This window comes from Lepisma saccharinum, chromosome 12 (assembly GCF_977018435.1).
Source record: "Lepisma saccharinum chromosome 12, izLepSacc3.1, whole genome shotgun sequence".
Lineage (NCBI taxonomy): Eukaryota > Metazoa > Arthropoda > Insecta > Zygentoma > Lepismatidae > Lepisma > Lepisma saccharinum.
In genome coordinates this window covers 52,418,171-52,439,535 of record NC_139240.1, presented here as the reverse complement: position 1 = coordinate 52,439,535, position 21,365 = coordinate 52,418,171, and the positions used below count along the sequence as shown (strand labels likewise).

The 21,365-nt window shown below is 43.6% G+C and overlaps 2 protein-coding genes across 2 annotated transcripts in view; both read right to left on the bottom strand.

Moving 5' to 3' along the window:
- Positions 1–21,365, bottom strand: part of LOC145996066 (cytochrome P450 6j1-like) — a 260,095-nt gene that overhangs the window by 81,051 nt on the left and 157,679 nt on the right. The gene's annotated exons all lie outside the window — the stretch shown is intronic.
- LOC145996481 (cytochrome P450 6j1-like) overlaps positions 1–21,365 on the bottom strand; it is a 39,961-nt gene that overhangs the window by 16,018 nt on the left and 2,578 nt on the right. Inside the window, exons 2-3 of the mRNA XM_083132972.1 lie at positions 18,567–19,491; positions 16,107–16,328 (exon numbers count right to left, since the gene is read on the bottom strand). Coding sequence (XP_082989098.1) covers positions 16,107–16,328; positions 18,567–19,470 — 1,126 coding nt within the window. The 5' untranslated portion in view covers positions 19,471–19,491. The remainder of the gene's footprint in view (positions 1–16,106; positions 16,329–18,566; positions 19,492–21,365) is intronic.

Here is a 21,365-nt window from a genome sequence, read left to right as displayed (position 1 = left end):
ATTTTATTGGATGTTTTTTTGTTTGAGGCTCGAAATTATTATTTGAGGCTTGAAATCATTATTTGATGCTCGTCGGTGTTACCAACCCACTCTACAAAAATTCCACTATATGATTTTTCACAGGTTAAGCTAACCTACAAATAGGAGTTGGCAGCACTGACTTATAAACCCATTGGGTTCTCTTGGCATGTTTTTTCATTATGTGTTGCCAGGCTATTGGGCATCTTGGCGTATACAATATATATATTTTGAGGGGGGGGGGTTATGGCTTTTTATGCTGTACGAATACTGGAAGCTTGACAGTGACAACCAACAGAGTAGGTAAACCTACATCCAGGAACTGGCAACACTAGTTTCTGACAGTGAATTTGAAATAAAATATTAAACAAAATACATGAGTAAGCACTGTGATTACAAATAGTACCAGTGTTATGCCCCCAACTCCAACTGGGCAACTGGGGAAAATAATTGTACAACAATTTGTACCTAATTGTACAATACTTGTACCTAATTGTACAACATATACACAGACATAAAAGAGAGAGCCTTCCCGTAACTTACTTCATGTACAATTTATATGATTTTTACAACTGTGAAAAGAAAGCATATGTGTTCTGTATGCACACATTTATTCTTATTTTTCGAAGTTGAATGAAAGCACATGTTTTTACGCTCTCGTAATACTAACCTTGCTCCACTGATTTTAAATTGCTTCCATCCGCTTTTTTTTCTGTGTTATTTCCGTATGCACGCAACATTCGCTTTCAATAGACAGAAGGAATGTTAGTATAGCAGGCTCCGAGTTTACAATTTATTAAATTAAGCAATAATTTATGTAAGAATATACTTGTACTTACCGAACACAAAATAATAAAAAGCACATGTGAATATTTGCGTGTGTTCATGTTATATGACGACTGAGTAAAAAAATAATATTGACTCCCCGAAAGATAAAAGTTCCTAGTTCGACATCAGATGCATGCAAATTTTATGTTTTGCTCTCCAAAATCTTGATTTTTATGTTTGTGCTATTTGTCATACAGCAGAGGAGGAGGAGAAAGAGGGGGGAGAAGAGGGGAGAGGGAGGGGAGGGGGTACTATTAGCGCCATCTATTAGCAAACAATAGAAATAAAAAGTAGGGTCAAACTTTTTCAACACCCAAACATTTTAAACGTCCTCGCGTAGTAATACGATCAGCTGAAGACGTTTAAAAGAGTACTCTTAGTCGACGAAGCTAATTGCTAGGGCCCTTATATTACTAAAATGTTCTTTAATTTGCATATTTCTCATACCGCCATATGTTGTTCTATTTGACTTCTTCCAAAAAAATGCTAATTAGTGAGAGTTAATTAAGCAAGGCAAGTAAAAGAAGCAAAATAGAACAACATATGGCGGCGTGAAAATATGTAAAAAATTCGATTCAGAGGTGGATCGAATTAAAGTTGGGGGATATTTTGCATTTTTTCCCTATAATGTACAAAACATTTACCGTACATAATCTTTTCCATTTACAACAGTATAAAATAAGAGGAATGTGTGACAATATCCATATTAATTAGGAAGGTATGTTGTACGCTAGGTTAGCTAATTGTGTCTTCTACAGCTTCACTGTATAGAGGAAAGATGGAAAAAAAGAGCTCTACGGAAACTGGTGCTCTTAACAATATTGTACGCCCGTGAAAATTATATATAAATAAGACTTAAGCGTATTATCTGCTTTCATGTCAGATTTTACCAACCTGTGAGCTGTAGTGTTTAAGTGACAAGCGACCTGCTCAAATATGATACTGTTGATAATATTGTACGTCCGTGAAAATTATATATAAATAAGACTTAAGCGTAATATCTGCTTTCATGTCAGATTTTACCAACCTGTGAGCTGTAGTGTTTAAGTGACAAGCGACCTGCTCAAATATGATACTGTTGACAATATTGTACGTCCGTGAAAATTATATATAAATAAGACTTAAGCGTATTATCTGCTTTCATGTCAGATTTTACCAACCTGTGAGCTGTAGTGTTTAGGTGACAAGCGACCTGCTCAAATATGATACTGTTGACAATATTGTACGCCCGTGAAAATTACATATAAATAAGACTTAAGCGTATTATCTGCTTTCATGTCAGATTTTACCAACCTGTGAGCTGTAGTGTTTAGGTGACAAGCGACCTGCTCAAATATGATACTGTTGACAATATTGTACGCCCGTGAAAATTATATATATAAATAAGACTTAAGCGTATTATCTGCTTTCATGTCAGATTTTACCAACCTGTGAGCTGTAGTGTTTAGGTGACAAGCGACCTGCTCAAATATGATACTGTTGACAATATTGTACGCCCGTGAAAATTATATATATAAATAAGACTTAAGCGTATTATCTGCTTTCATGTCAGATTTTACCAACCTGTGAGCTGTAGTGTTTAGGTGACAAGCGACCTGCTCAAATATGATACTGTTGACAATATTGTACGCCCGTGAAAATTATATATATAAATAAGACTTAAGCGTATTATCTGCTTTCATGTCAGATTTTACCAACCTGTGAGCTGTAGTGTTTAGGTGACAAGCGACCTGCTCAAATATGATACTGTTGACAATATTGTATGCCCGTGAAAATTATATATAAATAAGACTTAAACGTATTATCTGTTTTCATGTCAGATTTTACCAACCTGTGAGCTGTAGTGTTTAGGTGACAAGCGACCTGCTCAAATATGATACTGTTGACAATATTGTACGTATATTGTATTGTATAGGAGACTAGAAGCATATAATTTGGCGAAAAAAAAACCCAAATAAGGTCATAGAAAATAGTTTAAAAAAAGTGAACAATTATATTTTACATTACACAACATTGGATATTAAATAACATACCCCCAAAAAAATCTCTGCATTATGCGTTCTGTAAAAAATTGCCCTACGTGCCAAATTGCTATGTCAAGTGAACATTTTCAAAGGCACTGTCGTACTTGTGTGCCGGGAAAGCGAATATGTGCAACCAAACTGTGCTCTAAGTGTGGAAAAAATTTTTCTATTGCCAACTTCAAGCGACACCAGCTTACTTGCAAGAGCACTGGAACATCTCTACCGCAACCTTCCAAGCGAAAGGTAGAAGTAACCTCCCTCGATGCATCGCCACCTGCCAAACGCGTCAAGCTGGCGAAGAAAGCAGACCGATTTGCGTTTGAGCATTTATTAGAAGACTTTAACATAACATCAGACAGCTTCTGCGATGTGCGTAGTTTTCTGGAGAGCGAGCGAGCTAAGATAATATCCATCCTCAACGATGCATTGGCTACATACTCCACTAAATTCTATGCTGTGCTATGCTGCAAGTATAAGAAACCGTCTGATGAAATATATAAATTCTTCCATGCCACAAAAGCAAAAACACTGCATCAGGCAGATATCACTGACCTCGACAGCATCTACGACAAGTTTGTCGAGGAGTTTGTGGCAAAGCACGAGGAGCATCAGGCTAAAGGCTCGAGCGGTTCGCTGTGTGGCGACCCCCACGAACTTCGTCTGAAACTTAGCAAGTCCCTGCCACTGGCAGGGTCTAGCTATATTGCCCTGCCACCCGAGGTTGAAGCAAGGAAAGCTGTTCTCAATATTCAGAACAAAGACACCAAATGCTTCCTCTGGTCGGTGCTGGCAGCATTACACCCTATACCTAGGGAAAACCACTCGTACCGTGTTTCACACTACAAGCAGTATGAGTCGGAACTGGAGGATGCAATGGCCGGGATTGCCTACCCTGTAGAAGTCTCGCATATTCGCAAGTTTGAGGTTTGTGCTCGTGACTTGTTGGGCCTGCAATTAGCCATCAATGTTTACGGTCTCACCGAGAACAAACATGAGGTCCACCCCATCCGGGTGAGCAACGTGAGCAACAACAACGAGGTACGAGAAATCAACCTCCTGCTCATCAAGGACGAGACCCATCACCATTACACCCTTATCCATTCCCTCTCTCGGCTTGTTTCGAGCCAACGGAGCAAAGACAAAACCCACGTCGAGGTGTGTCGCAGGTGCTTGTTTACATTTCATAATCGAGAACAGCAGGATTACCGGCGCATCAGAGGACCCAACATTGCTGCTGAGAAGCTAGCTCGCCACATGTTCTATTGTGGTACCAACAAGCCTGCACGAACTATCCTGCCCGAACCTGGTGCAGTAGAGTGCTTTCGCATGCACAGTGCTATGGTGAAGCATCCTGCCTATATTGTAGCAGACTTCGAGGCCTTTCTTCAACCTCTGTCTAACTGCGAGCCCAACCTCGAAACATCCTCTACCATTCCTTTCCAAATCCACGAGGCCTCGAGTTACTCCTATGTTGTGGTGTGGCGAGACCAACATATTGCCTCCGAGCCCTATATGTATCGCGGTCCCGACCCGGTCAAACACTTCCTGGAGAGAATGCAACAGGAAGCCATCAAGATAGGGAAGGTGCTGTTGGCCCCCAAGCCCATGCTGCCTCTGTCTCCCAAAGACAAGCATCAGCACGAAATGGCTCTAAATTGTCCTGTTTGCAACTCGGTCTTCACTGACGATAACAAAAAGGTCCACCACCATGACCATTATGGGACCGGAAGCTACATTGGCCCGTGGTGCAACAGGTGTAACTTGAGAGCCAGGGACCCGCGCTTCATACCGGTCTTTTTTCACAATGGCTCGGGATATGATTTCCATCACTTGGTCACACATCTAGGGTACGACAATGCGAGAATCAATGTCCTGGCACAGAACGAGGAGCGTTATATTAGCATCAGCAAGTGGGTGCCGATCCCCAACTCAAGCAGCAGCATCGAGCTTCGGTTCCTCGACTCTCTGAGGTTCCTCCAGGCAAGCCTCGATGCTCTTGCTGGGAAGCTCAGAGACGACCAACTAGCCATTACCACATCAAGTTTCCCGAACTTAGATGTCGCACTCATCAGACGTAAAGGGGTCTACCCCTACGAATACGTCACAGACCCTTCCAAGTTCGAAGAAGAGTTGCTGCCTCCCCAGGATAAGTTCTACAGCCAGCTGAGAGGTTCTGGTATTACCGACGAGGAGTACAAGCATGCTCAGTCTATGTGGGTCGAGTTGGGTTGCCGAACTTTCGGTGATTACCACGATGCATACCTGAAGCTTGATGTGACGCTTCTTGCCGATGTGTTCCAGGCGTTTCGGGCGACTGCGATAAAAATTTACAACCTGGACCCTGTATATTTTTACAGCCTCCCTGGACTGGCATGGTCGGCCATGCTCCTGCTGACTAAAGTTAAACTTTCACTTATCTCCGATAATGATATCATGCTTTTCATCGAGAGAGCTATCCGGGGCGGCATGGTCCAAGTGTCGCAACGCTTCGCACACGCCAACAATCACCACATGGCCACTGGTTACGACCCCTCCCAACCATCAAGCTACATCATGTACACTGATGTGAATAATCTTTACGGGCACTCCATGATGCAGCCACTCCCAACAGGACAGTTTGAGTGGGTTGATCCTTTATACCACGACATCGAAAAAGAGTGCGACGAGTTTGGGTTTTTTGCCGAGGTGGACCTTGACTTCCCCGAGAAGCTGCAGGATACATTCTGTGACCTCTCGCCTGCTCCGGAAGTCAAGTGCCCACCTGGCTCGGATCAACCGAAGCTCGTCATGGACTTGGAGCCCAAAAAGCGTTATGTGCTACACTACCGGAACCTCCAGTGGTTAATGCAGCAAGGGGTCTCGGTCAAAGCAGTTTACGACGTGCTCTTGTTCAGGCAGTCTCCATGGTTGAAGCCGTACATCGAACTGAACACCAACCATCGCACTGATGCCACTTCGGAACTTGATCGCGATTTTTTCAAATTAATGAACAATGCGGTATTTGGGAAGACCATGGAGAATGTGCGAAATCGCGTTGATGTGAGGTTGGTGACGAAGAAAACACAGTGTCGTCGACTTGTTGCAAGCCCGCTGTTCAGGTCTCGAACAATTTACAACGAACAGATGTCTCTGATTCACATGAACCGGGGCAAGGTGCTACTCAACAAGCCCATCTATGTGGGAGCTGCAGTTTTGGATCTGAGCAAGTTGTGCATGTTCGAGACATATTACGGCATACTACGTGCACACTACAACCACAATATCTCGCTCCTCTATACAGACACAGACAGCTTGGTATACCATGTTCGCACGGCCGATGCGTATGGTGATATAGCCAAAGTTCCAGCTCTTGTCAAGCTCTTCGACACATCGGGCTATCCCCAGCTAAACCGGTATGGAATTCTGCCCCGGAACAAAAAAATACCCGGCAAACTCAAGGACGAGAAAGACGGGGATGTGATTGTGGAGTTTGCTGGACTTCGTGCCAAAGCCTATGCGATCCGGGCTGAGGGTTCTGTAACAAAAAAGGCAAAGGGTGTAAGCAGGCAAGTGTTTCGGGAGCACCTCAAGTTTGAGGATTACCTCGAGTGCCTCAGAACAAAATCGCCCATTCTACAAAAAGAGCATCGTATCCAAAGCGTCGATCATGTGCTTACAACTAATATTGTCAGGAAAGTTGCTCTGGATGCACACGACGACAAGAGGTGTATTCTTGAATGTGGGGTCCATACACTTCCGTGGGGCCACTATCGCCTCCAAACTAGTAAGGCCTGCCCAGAGTGCAACAAAAAGTAATAGGCAATGCGAAAAAAAAACAATTTTAATTTACTTCCACTTCCTCGATTACATGCATGCATGGCACAGCAAAATTAAACTTCTGGAAACTGCTAATTGCAATTTGTACTTATATATATAAAATTCCACATTTCTTATTGTGTGCTATTTTTTTTTATTTATTTAAAACTGTTCAGTCACTCTTTCATTCTTGACGTCATACACAAATGTTTTCTCTGCAATAAGAATGACACTGCACAGAGTATCTGCAGGCAAGGCATCGTGGAACTCGCATACAATCTTGATGTTGGTACGATCGTTGACCACCACTTGCTTCCTCTTAGATGTGTTGATGACGGTCATGGGTCTGCGAGCTTTGAATTCGCTGGGCGCGTAGTACACGTCCACGCTTCCTTCGGTCACGCGTTTGTAAGCCGTGTAAGCTTCGTAAAGTTTGAGGTAACCGTCTTTGGTCATGTCGAGGTTGTAATTCTCGCGCGGGAACACTTCGTTTCTACCGTTCTTCAGATAAACGTTCTTGATCTTGCAGTCGTCGAACTTGCTGGAATCTTTTTCCTGATCGTTATCGCGTCCGGTCTGAAAAAGCACTACGACGAAATCTGGCATGTCGAACTGTATGTTGTTGAACTGCGTCGTCACGTCGAATTCCATGTGACTTCCCGATGCCATCTTCTGCACGCACTGGTAACCGTGAAAGTGAATCGGCACCTGCGGACTTTTCAAGATCTCCGCTTTGTACTTGAGGGCGTAGTTCGTTTCGTATTCCACCACCGGCATTCTCAATTCCATGCTCCGGATGACGCATTTCGCTGCTTCGGGTAAAGTGTTGGCTATCGGCGTGGTGCCGTCCGGACCCAAAGTAGCGTATCGCATCAGTGCGTCGTTGTCGTTGGCCGCTCTTCGAAACGTGATCCTCAGTCCTCCCTTCCACATGATCTCCTTGTAGTCCGAGAAGAAACCAGGCAGCAGACGCATGGGAAAGAGCACCGTGTGACTTTTCGTCGATATTTTGGTTCCGGCTTCGAATCCCCCGGCCTGGTAGTACGCTGCGTCCGTTTTGGATAATTTCAACGTTCCCACCGCCGTCGACGTGATGCCTGGATAATCTATTCTGTCGATGACGGTGTTGTGTTTCCTCACCTCCACCTGCGAGAACAGGTGAGGCACGAAGTTGTCCACGAGTATCAAGTTTGCTGCTGCAGGAAACGCGTCTCCGCTTTCCTTCTTCACCACGTCGAATTGAAGGTAGAGGTCCGCTCTGTGAGGATGAATGAACCCGTCGCCTACGTCCACGTCGTATTCGATCTCCCTGTTCGCTTCGTTCAGATTGGCGAACGTGCGACGGTTGGGAGGGAAAGATTGCAATTCGTAACTTTCGATTTGCTCCATTTTACATGTATGGTTATTTATTATACGTTGATCTCCACGATGGCCGTCGTAGTGGCACCTGCGAAATCCACCACGTCTCCTTTCTCGTTCGTCACCACCAACTCTATGTCGTCTATGCGGTTGCGACATACTGGAAAATAGATCGGCGAAGAGGGCGTGTAGATGATCGGTTCCATGAACTCGGAACTTGGTTTGAAAGTGGCTATGATTCCCGTCTGCTTGTGACTTCCTAATAATCCGTCCGAAGATTTCGTGATCATACCTTCCGCCACGTTGCAGTGTACGTTCAGAGTCTCTATGGCCAAGAATTTAGGAATGTTGGTTGCTACGTGCTTGATGCCAGCTTCGAGTTTTGGGTGGTTGTTCTCGAAACCTAAAAGCTCTCCCATGGTGCCCAGGTCCACGGTCTCCGTCGCGGATAGGATTTCCACTCTGTGCGTGACCGAATTTTGAGAAAGGTATGTGCCTTTGGGTAATTGAGCTTGCAAAGTGGAAAGATTGTATTGTCCTGGCGTGACGACGATGTGTTCGCTTCCGACGTTAATTTTGTTGTTGTGCTGCGTGACGTTAGGTATGAGGTACATGCTGTAGAATGCACGCAGAGCCACGGATTTAGGATAGACGATGTCGTCGTGCAGCGTGAGTTTCAAGATTGAAGATTCGCTCGTGAGATGGAACACGCCCATCCTAGTGATGCTGTTTGAGGTTCCACAATGCTTTCTGGAAATCCTCGATCGTAGGGTTATTTATTTTAGAGAGAAACGCGAGCACGGAGAGGCAGAGATGACCGCAGTTCACGTCTCCGAAATTTCGAATGCGTTCGTCGTTGTAGTATATAGAGGTTTTGTTTGTTTTCAGATAATGAATTAAATTTGTAGGTGGAACACCTCCGAAAGAATCGAAAACGAATGCTTTATCATCATTTTTGTGGTAACATATCCAATGCGTGCCTGGATTTTCTTGACCGTCCAAGTTGACTACTCCGCATTCTCTTCTTTTAACGCTTGAAGGTAACGAGTCGGACATGAAAACTCCTCTGAAGTGTTTGATTTGTAACGGTCCGATCAGAGATTCAATGTCTCGGTTGGTGAGTGCTGTTGTTTCTTTTTTTTAAACTTCTTCATCACGCCCTTCCCCCCTTTCTTCTCCATGGCCAGGTTGTGACGTTTCTGTTCTTCCAACTCGGCCTTGTTCTTCTTCGAGTCGATGACGGTTTTCGCGATGGCGGCACTTCCACCGGCCAAACTTCCAACGGCCCCCAATGCTGCCAGGATGGCCGGGATGCTGAATATGAAACCTCCGATCTTTTGCTGTTTCCGCGAACGCTGCAATCTTTTCAATTGAGGTGTGCTGAGCAGCAATTTCATTCCGTGTCCTTTCGACAAGCAAGAACGTTTCTTCTCGCGTTGTTTCTTGGTGAGTAACCCATCGAGGGCACCTAGATTTTTAAGATTGGAGTATGGTATCTGGTACACGACACCCTTGGGCTTCATGTTGATGCTCTATGTGTTATTTTCACGGTATGTTATTTATATATATATTCTGAGATTTTTTCTTGTGTAGTTTTTTTACGGTACGTTATTTATATACCCCACCCCAATTTTTGTTTTGTGTTCATGGCGATGGTGGTACCCAGTGCGGCGACCCGTTCACCCAGCGATGCGTCTCTGCTCACGAACCTTTCGAAAGCTGCATGTTCCAATTTTTTGTCTGCTTCGTGACGTGCGTCCAGATCCGTCTGCGTGGTGTTGTAAGCGATGTCGTGATCTTTGCATGCCGCGTCCAACGGATTCACACCCTTGTCTCCTCTCTCCAATCTTTTCTCGAGTTTGGTACCCGGTCCGCAGTACTGGTAGCCAGGTAGATGCATCTCGAAAGGTAACTTGTTGATGATGTCGTTCACGAGTCCCTTTCCTTCGGCCACGTTCCAAAATTTCGGAGGCAGCGTGTTGATGATTTTGATCAGGTAACCTATGCCCTTGTCGTCGTTCACGATGAAGTTGGAAAGTTTCGTGCTGATCATGTCCACGATGCCAACCTTCTCGTTGTAGAAATTACGATTGCCTGCATTCTCTTCGCCGGCTATCACCAACAATCGGTCCACGAGTTTCCTAACGTCGTCCACCCAAACGAATTCTTTGGGTAACGTGTTGTAGCGTTTGACGCCGCTGCCTGTTTTGACCTGGTTCCAAATCGGTTTGATGAGATTCCTGTACTTCTCGCCGCTGCTCGATTTCACCCTATTCTGCGAGGCGTCGTTGTTCTGGTACAAGGCATCCGTCATGATCAGAATTTCCTTGTAACTTTGGTAATCTTCGTCGGTGTAATCTTTCGGCTGCTTTTTGGCAACGAGTTCCCACAGTCCCACCGTACCCGGATACCTGTTCCAACTATCCTTGTCGCCTAAATTGACTTTAATGTCGTTGCCTTCGAAGGTCACCTTCGATTTCCCAATCTTCCACACCACACCGCCGCCTTCGCTGGTTTCCATGCTGGGATACAATCCGAACACTTCATCCTTGTCGAATTTCCCCGTGCTCAGGTAGTCTCGTGCCAAAGGTCCCAACTCGATTTTATCCGAAGACGTGCTGCCTATGGCTCGACGTCGTGCCGGTGCATCCTTCAGTTCGAACGGCGTCGAAGGAATGCTCGAAATGGGTGTGGGTACGGCGTAACTTTTAGCTGCGAGCGGTACGAGTTCGTTGATCAAATTTTTATTTTGTTCCGTGACACTTTTAATTTCTTTACCTAGACTGCTGATGGCATCGATCACAGGTTGATCCTGACGTTTCTTCTCTTCGTAGAATCCGCGATTCTCGGATTTCCAACCTTTGAAGCGTTTCGCGAGGTAATCGCGAAGCTTGAGATTTTCGTCTTCGATTTTTCGTTTCGTCATGACGTTATTTATACACGTCGTTTCTCACAACGTTGCAACGTTTAGAAAGTCGTTGATTTTGTTTCTGTATTTTCCGTCGTCGGGTTTCCTCGTCATGTCGATCGTCGCGAATCCGAAATCGTCACTGTTCCAGCAAGTAGAGCAGCAGCCTTCCGAAAATTGATTGTAGTTCATGTCTCCGCCTACGTAGTCATCGTACGCATGCTTGAGGTTGGTGTGATCTTGACGAAACAAACATATGAAATTAGCGTTGTCGCGCACTAACTGTTTTGGAATTTTGGAAAACGTTTGAGCTAGGTAAAAACAATCCATTCCTTTGTGACGACCTTGCGTGAAAAAGTTGCGAATTTCATTTTGATTTTCCAGGATGGCGTCGTCGAACACAACGACTGAATTTTCACGACAATCGTCGAGTGGTTTTATTTCCGAGGCGAACGTTGCAATGTCCAGACCATCGTACAGTTTCATCAGTTGCTGGTATTTGGATTGCTCCAAACTTTTCGAGAACACGTACAGGTGCCTGTTCTTCCAATCTAACCAATTCGGTGCGAGGAGAAAATTGTCCACGAGCAGTGTCGTTTTCCCACACCCCGAAGGACCTACGATCAGACAGCGGATGCTGTCGGGAAGCAACTCGCCGTTCTTTTTTTTTCTCGTTTGACTTTCCGGATCCGGTAGACGCTTCACCACGTTCCACGTACTCACAAGATCACTTCGTTCGCGTCGATCCAACTCTTTTCCGGAAGTCCCAGCCATTTGACAAACAGTTTGTCACCTTTCCTACGCAATACTTTCTCGATGAGGTACGTGTCGGGGTGTTTTGTTTTAGAGAGTTCCTCTTCGTAAAATCTTCCTTTCAAAATCTCGCCGCTACTATCTTTTATTATATACGTGTGTCGGTTTCCGGGTAGAACTCGAACCACCGTAAAGAGTTCCGTGCTCCAATTTTTTGTGAATCCCTTCTCGAAGGTGCGTTTGAATTTGCTGATCCTCACCTGGTCTCCAATTTTGTATTTAGCTTTTTTGTCGTGGGTGTGTACTTTGGACAGTAAACTGTAGAAATTAAACGCTGCTCGTCGGACTTGGTAACGTCGGCTGGCTTCATGCCTATTGTTCTGTGTACCGTATCATTATAGGTGTCGACGAGTTCCGGCAGGATGTCGACCCATTTGTAATTTCCCCGAAGCGTGAATCGTTTCCACATGTGTGTTTTCAAGGTTCGATTGAATCTTTCCACGATGCTGGCTTTGATGTGACTGAAGGTCGAATAATGTTGAATCTTGTGTTTTTGAATAAACTTTTGGAATACGGCGTTGTAAAATTCTTTACCGTTGTCCGTTTGCAGAAACCGTGGTTGTCTGCCGCCGCTTTCACGAAAAATTAATTTGAATGCTTCCGTGACGCATGTTCCCGTTTTCGCCTTCAAAGGTAGAGCCCATGCGAATTTCGAAAATGTGTCTATGACGGTGAGGAGGTACTTGTTGCCCTTGTTCAATTTATGTACGTTTTTCAAATTGCCGCTACTCATCTCCACGAGGTCGCTTTGCCAGAGGTCGTCGATGCCCTTGGTTACCACAGCCAAACGTTCGTAGTTGCGGCGTGCAGGTTTATGCAATTCTTCGACGATGGCTTGCCTAGACATTTTTTTTAGAGATTACGTTTCAAGAGAAGCACAAGCGTGATGGGATTCAAAGAGGGTGGCACTTCGCTCGTGTTTTGAATGATCAGCTTATCGCCGGCACTCACGTCGAAAACGGTAAGATCTTCGTCTTCGTGTATTTCATATATGTTGCGCGTTTCGTTCCAACGTGCCAGAGGAATGTTTCCTGCTTTCTGGACACCACGATTCGATATCAAAGTCATGGTGGGAACGCTAGCTTTTCTACCGTGAGACCAGTACGAAAATTCGTTTATCTGAATCGTGCCATCGAGGAGAAACTTGTAGTACGGATGATAAGGATGCAACATGTACAGTTTGTTACCTTCGACGAACGTGGAGATTCTCTGTTGATTGGGTACGCTGTTGATTTCGATGGCTTGCAGAGAATGCAGTTTAGCGAATTTAGTGTCGACGCCGAGCAGATTACTGTGAACTTGTCCGAGTTTATTTTCGATGGGCAGCAAATGCTCGATTATGGTATCCGTTACGGCAGAAAACGACGGTTTGATTTTCACTTCCACGTTCAACTGCTTGTAGTTTTCGTTGAGTTCTTGCAACTTGGCACCGAAAGAGGCCAGCGTCGATTCCTGCGTGGATTCCAGCACTCCAACTTGATCTCTGATGTTGACGACAATGTTCTGAAGGTTCTCGACTTGATTCAATTTCGAGCTCTTCTCGGTAAGATCGTTCACGATCCTTCGCATCTCTGTAAACTGCGTGTGAAGGTCGGCGACGCTCTGCGAAGTGGGCAGCGTCGACACCAGCGAACTAATTTCGTCTCGAATCTGTTCCACGTTTGCCGTTTCCGTTTCTAGTCGTTTCAGCATTCGAGATATGTTTCTTTTCAAAGCGTGCAATTCTTTGGAGGTGGGGAGATTGGCCACCCTACTCTCGAGATCGCTCAATGAACTTTTGATGTCGTTCGAATCGGATAGTGGCGTCACCGCCGTTTTCAATTTTTCCAAATCTTTGCTCGAAGGCACGCTCGTCCGTAACGATTCCAAGTCACCCTGTATGTTGTCGAGTACGTGATGAAAATGAGCGAGATTCGTTTCGACGTTCAAATTTTCTAAATATTCTATCTTCTGCTGAACCGTGCCCAACGTGTCTTGAATGCTCGTCAACGCTCTCGCTTCAGCGTGAATATTTTTAATTTCTTCGTTGATCAATTCCAAGGACGCCTGAAGCGTAGCGATGGTGGTTTGAATGTGTTCGAAATCTCGATACGCCTCCAATTGAATTTTTATGTTCGCGACGCTTTTACCGATGACCTGCAGTTCGTCCGACGATGGTAGGTTCGTCATTGTATCTTCCAAAGTCTGCAACTTGGATTTAATTTCTTCCAACGTGCTGGTGAATTCTTCTTGTAATTTGGAAACGACGACATGTAAGCGTTCTGCGTCTATATCGTTCACGACGGTTTGAAGTTCAGAGAAATTCTTTTCTATTGCGGAAGTTCGTTCTTCGATTTCGAGTTTCAATTTTTCCAAATCTTCATTTTTCGATTGAAATTGCTGTAATTTGGCCAAATCATTTTGAAGCGAATCCACGCTCAACTGTATATTTTGAACGCTGTCGTAAGAGGTACGTCGACATAATTTTTTATCAGCGTCTTCAGTTCGGAATCGGTTTTCAGAATGGGGTCGAGACATTGCGTTTGGAGCGTAGCGATTTCCGACTCTAAACTTTTGTTTAAGGTCTCCTGCAAAGCAATCAAATCGGTCCTCAACTTCTTAACTCGAATGTCCAACATGAGAATCTCTTCTGCGTGGTCTACACGCTTGGTGTTGCCGAAAATGTCGTTAGGCATTTTTGGTTAACGGTTATTTATAATAGGATAGACGATTCGTAATTCTACAAAAAGAGGAATGAGTTTGTCGTAATCTCCGAGAAGTTCCATGTAAAGATAATCTCCTGCAGAAACATCGTACGTAATGTTAGAAAGCATCTTGTCGTGTTTGATTCGAAAAATATTCTTGCCGGTAGAAATTTTGATTTCGCCTGCGTTTTCCGGATTCACGGTGATTTGAAGTTTCCCGTCGATCGGAATTTCGTAGAAATGTAAATTGTTATTAAAAACATAAAACATCTTGCCCACATCGTCATTCAGTTTCGTCCAAATGCTGTTGAGATGAACAATCAGTAAACCATTGAGTTTAGATAATACGGAAGGTAAGAGGTTATTGAAATTTGGCGGTGCAGTCTCCATGTTGATCTGTTTGCGGAAGCCAAAAAGATTCATTGTCCTTGTTAGTTATTTAAGAATACGGTCAAAGTTTTTTTTGTAATGACAGGCAAAGTTTTTTTTGTTTCCTTGCGTCACAATACAGGCACGCGCGCGCGCGTGTGTGTGTGCGACACATTGTTCCCGAAAAAGGTTTACAAAGGTCACGATATATAAACATTTGGTACCACAGTTGGAAAATTACGATAAGATGCATTCATCCTTCAAGGATGAGAGAGTGCATTCGTCACAATACACGCGCGCGCGTGTAAAAATTATACACCGTGAAAAGCTACGACGAGTTGGAAACACTGCTGGTAGGGTTAACATACACCATAAAAGGCTACACCTCGCCCCGAGTTGGCAACACTGATTGTGAGGTTAACATACACCGTGAAAGGATTCAAAATATCATATAGTTAAATTTTTGTAGAGTGGGTTGGCAACACCGACGAGTCTTGAATTATTATTTGAGGCTCGAATCATCATTTGATGCTCGAAATCATTATTTGAGGCTCGAAATCATCATTTGATGCTCGTCGGTGTTGGCAATTTCTATTTGTAGGTTAGCTTAGCCAGTAAAAGATCATATAGTGGAATTTTCTTCGGATGGGTTGGTAAAACCCAAGCCTCAAACAAAACATCCAATAGAGTTGCCAAATATAAAAAGGGGGCAATAAACCCCCCTCATAAAAGGCTACAGTAAAAACCCACAGTGTTGCCAACACTAGGCCCCCAACAGTATTGCCAGACATAAAAAAATACATGGACCCCCTCAGGCCCTTTGATGAAAATTTACAGTGAAAAAAACCCAGTAGGTTAACAACACTGTCAAAAAATCTACGGTAGTGTTGCCAGATGTAAACAGAGGGCAATAGACCCCCCCCTCATAAAAAGCTACAGTAAAAACCCACAGTGTCGCCAACACTAGGCCCTCAAAATATACATCATAAAAGGCTACGACGAGCCTCAAATGATGATTCGAGCCTCAGTGAAAAAAACCCAGTAGGTTTAACAACACTGTCAAACTACGGTAGTGTTGCCAGATGTAAACAGAGGGCAATAGACCCCCCTCATAAAAGGCTACAGTGCCCCCACAGTGTTGCCAACTCTGCCCTCAAAATATACATCATAAAAGGCTACGACGAGCGCCACATGATGATTCGAGCGCCAAATGAGGGCCCAGTACCCGGCCACCTGTACTACTCCCAGAACACTTAGATATGTACAAAACTTGTGGAAAATGTACAAAATTCGCAAACTTTAACTTACCTAGTATGATCATTTCCATGTATTCCATTTTCTGAAGGTTCTCGTAGGTTAGTTGGCCATCATCCTCTTCTAAGACGGTATCTATCTCCAATTGAGCTTTACGCTGGATTTCTGGGTTCAGCGCCATCTCGTGGCAGGCAAACACAGTCGCTCTGGCATTGGTCTCCCCGCTTCCAATCATGAAAGTGATTATGAGAGCAATCAAATCATCATCGAGCAAACCTGAGAAATAAATATGGACAATAATATGAAAGCCATACAAGAAAGCATTTGACACGTCCTTTCAGTAAAAAAAAAACATGATTATTTAACTAAAACACAATAAAAATGATCACATGAAGACAGAGGTTTGAAAATATCGACAGAAAATATATTTGATCAAGTGTGTGAGGGGATGTAAAGTTGTTAGCCTGACCCCATTCCCAAAATATATGTAATTCTGTAGGGTGTTATTTCATAGAGTGAAAGCAATGGTTGTTTTGAACGATTTGGAGTTTCAGTGCATAAACCATCCACCCTACTCACCAGATCTTGCTCCGTCTGATTATTACCCGGTTCCTAATCTTCAAAAGAACGAAAGTACAGAAATTTTGCAAGCAGCAACAGAGCAGTTTTGTTGCATAGAAACAATAATTATTTTTGGAAGGGTTGAAGAAATTTGAAACACGATGTGGCCGGTGTGTTGGACTTAAGGTTGAAAATGTGGAATTAGACAAAGGTTTTCATGGTGGTAGATTAATTTCTTCTTAGTCTGGCCGAGAACTTTTACTCACCCCTCGCAACGTCACAATAGGCCGTAATGGTATTTAGCTGTTACGGCTGTTACTAGCCTGGCCCCCCACACTTTTCCTCCGCACTCGAGGTCCGGTGTACTTCGTACTCGGCTCTGATTTGTCTAGAGGTATCTTTCTTTGTACGACAATGCACGTGGGTTGCTACAAGTCAACATAATTATATAATTCACTACAAGAGACAACGGATAACCTTTGCGAAACCTTATTGCTATAGGGGGATAAATTACCTTGTCCAGCATCTGTGAAATTAAAAGAAACTGAAATTTTTGATATTTTCTATAGTTTAATTAACGTAAAATTTGAAGTATATACAAGTCGTATCCGAACGTTCATTTATCTAATTATCGGGCCAAAACTCTAATTTTGATGTTGGAATCTCTATTCTTTGTACCTGGATGCTTTACATTTCATGAATTACATCGGGAGTACGCTTGTCACAAGGTAGACTCGCGTTACTCCAAGAAACGTCTTAACAGGCGCGAGGACGCCCGACGTGTACATTTCTCAACCTTCACGGTGACAAGGCACTAGGCTGCCCGGCGCACCGTAATTACTTCAAATTAACATCCAGTACAAACTACCTTTTTACCCGTAAACTGGACACCAAGGCACTAGCTTGCCCGGCAAACCAATCTCTTACAGCATCCGTTTCGGGAGACCTGTCCTCCGGTCCTAGCTGACCGAAGCAAAGACAGCCTCTCCCTTCCAAGTCTCAGTTCCAACAGCCGACCTCCCCTACTCTCATCTGGGAGTTTATATACGTTTTGTTGGCGTCTGTTGCCAACCGCCCTTCTTTCAAAATTTTTAATCTTTAACAGCTAAACTGTCCGCCTTTCTTTTGAACGTTCGAAACACGAAGAAAGAACAGAGAGCTACATGGTATTTATACATGGAATAATACGAACCTAAAAATACATAATAAATTGATTTACACTAATCACACATATATATATTAATAAAATATTTAAATAAGGAAAAAACACTGTTGCCCTGACACGGGGGCAGGGTAACACGGCAGTTACTGTGGTCGCGAAATTCTACACCTATTCATGGGCGTTCGGAAGGGGGGACCGTGCCCCCCCCCCCTCTGGAAATGAAAGTCAACCAAAAAATAAGTATTTCACACATATAATTTCATTTTAGCCACAATAATATGTGTTAATTATTGCATGAACATCATAAATTCAAATTTAAGCAATGTTTTTTAGGGAACAAAACTAATTTTGAGGAAAATTTGCCTCCGTTTGCCCCCCTGAAAAAATACCTTCCTTGCACCTCCCTGGAAAAAATCCTGCGGACGTCCATGACCCTTTTCTATTCGTCCTAAACCACACCCTATATTACAATGGCTTTCAAAGGTGCCGAGTGGCATTACCTTCCCGATGGCGTAATGGTAACGTCATCGCTTTGTAAATAAGGGGTCTGGGTTCGATTCTCTGTAGGGGTACATATCGGTTCGGATCCCACTCAAAACTGTAGGTCCGGTCCTGATTAGCCTGTCTGTGCATGAAGTGAGATTAATACCAAAAAAATCTTAACTCGTGTTGAATTGTATTGGCCTAACATTCCTGTGAGTTTTGTACCAGACAATACTTGCCGAAAGTACAAGAAATGGTTATAAAGTATGTGTGTACATGCTAAGATTTCTTAAAATCATTTCGCTTACCTGCATCTTTATCTTGAGTATTCCTTGTGTTGCGTGTTTCTTCCGTGCGACCATCATTGTTGTCAACAATGTGATTTTCACCGTCCGCGCCCTGCTGCCCTCCAATAACAAAATCCATGATATCGCTGTTGGAATGATAACCATTTCGTTTCTTCTCATGGTACACGTCGCTAATGGTATTCCTTGCATAACGGATCACGCTATCTTCAACAATGGGCAAGTAGATATACCGAATCAGCCACGGATACTCCCCTGCTATGAAGAACCCCACAAGCCTACGTATGGAAGGTTCCACGATAGCCCTAAAGTTCCGAACGAGCTCACTATCGGCCTCGGTTCGAATCCCGGCAGCTATCATCATCATAAGGTTTATGGAGTATTCATTCACCACCTCTAGGATGTCCACAGGCTCTGAGGCTAAGATGCTAAGCTTCTCGGTTAGCCTGCGTGTCATTTTATGCGCCGGGACGAACATCTTCTTGATTTTGTTCAACGCTGAGGCCGGCCTCAGCCTCTTGGCCATTTCTCTGTACTTTTCACCGTTCTGGAAGAACAACAGCTTTGCGGGTATGGGATCTAGTTCCTCGTCGGGTTGGAACCCTCTGTCCAGAAAGTACTCGTAATCCTTGACCAGGATTTGCTTCACCAGTTCCGGATCGCACGCTATCATTACCGCGTTCGGTCCTAGGAAAAACCCTCCGAATCCATGCTTGGAAAATCTTCTGTGCATGTCTGCAAAGAAATCTCCAACGGTTGTTCTCAACAATACAAGATCCGTGGCGTTCCCCAACAATGGCAGTGGTTCTGCGTACGGGATTCCCCGTCGCTTGAAGTAGCCATTCTTGTGTTTGATGAACAGATACAAGGACAACAATGCCGTGAGGAGTAAAGCCAACGCAATCATGTTGATTTCAGGGTCAGTGATCTGAAAAAGAAAAAAACTGCAATTAATATGTCATCGTGTGCGTACTGTTATACCCAATCAGTATATTTATCACTAGAGCTAAAAATGTCAAAAAATGACCTGGAGACATGGGCGGAGTTTGAGCTTTTGCTTTGGGGGGCAGACTCTGGGAGAAGCATATGATATTATAAACTAGGGGATATTCAATAACCCTCAGGTATTGAATATCCCCTAGTGTATAAGCGGTGCGGAGGCCTTCCCCCGGAAATAAAAAAAACAACTTAAAAACACTGCGTTTTAGGCCTTTTAGATTTGAAAATATTAAATTTCCTCGCTTAAGTAAACAAATATTAATTAAAATATTGGTTGTCAGTTTCAAAAGAAGCAAAACAGTACGATTATTGCATATTGCATTTCATTAATTTTTTATTGATACAATACTCATATTACTTTAAAAAAGTTACGGTACAATAGTAAGCTTCAGAAATTTTAGAAAAATTAAATTGAAAAGTTCTTTTGATGCCTCAGCAGTAACTGTTGACTCAACACAAAGTCATTTTACATTTTTCTTTCTTCAAACTGTACACATCAATCAAATCATGTAAGACCTGCTATTGCAGGTATGGCTTCATAACAAAAATGTAGTAACTGAACTTAATCATGTTATTTTTTTTAGTATTCGTTAAGTTGGAAGGGCCAGGCCCCCCTGGCCCCTCCAGAACTTCGCCTATGCCTGGAGATTAACGTAAAAATTATTTTAAATTTATCTAAAATGGTACAAAAATTACCTAAAAATAATTTTGTCTGAAAATGAAAATTTGATTTTTTTAATAAATTACAACAAAGTCGTTGAATATTTCGATAAATACCGTTGTTTGGTTGTTTGATTGATTGAGTTGGTGTTTTAAGTCCACTTTATGCACAGTAAGGCTAATCGGGACTGGACCTTCACTTTAGAGTGGGATCCGAAACACTGTGCCATGTGCCTCCACCGGGTATCGAACCCGGAACTCCTTGATTACAAGGCGACGTAAGCTACTGAAGCAGAAGGATAAAAGCAATTAAGTGGTAATGTAGTTTTCTTTACTTTTATTTCAAGGCCTTTCTGTGCAAGTTATTCACCTCCTTTCAGAGTGGGAATTGCACGAGACAGTAGTCGGCCAGCATCTGAAAATACGGGTGTGTTTCGCGTACAAAAGATTATATTATTTTAAAAGTTTGTGACTAATTTTACTTTAAGTTATTAAGGCGATAATAGACGTCACCAAGGGAACCTCAAATAGTATGCTTCACACCAGACCAGTAACCCAAGGGGCGGCGGCAGGGGGGCCATGCCCCCCCCCCTCGAGCCATGAAAATTTTTAATTTGAACGTACAAAAACCTGCAAAAATTACAATTCAAGAAACCATGGAATCTAAATGCCTTTGCTTAAAATTAAATTAAATTCTGGAAATGGTGGAAATTTTCCAGATAGTAGATCTGTCACAGCCAGGGTATCGGGTTCGCGAACGAACCACAGCGCTACCAGGAGCGGATTGATAGCGGAACGCCCACAGACGTTCCGGGGCCGGCCACATTTTTGACAAAATGGGCCTCCCTAATGTCCAAGATCGAACCTTCCGCCACGCGGAATGACCAAATCGCCAGCCCGTCGCGGATAATCGCGACGGAGCTAGGGCGCAGGTTTCTCGCCATCTTTACATTTTGCGGGTGACCGACCCTGACTTGAGGTCGATATTTTCCATCTGATTCATCCTCGATTTAGAACTCGACATCTATCATGGCATATATATAAAAAAATCTTCCCCCATTAATGTTGACCAAAAAAACAACCTTTAAGCCCTATGTATTTTCAAACTTAATTGTGGCAATAACATACTAATAAAAAAAGAAA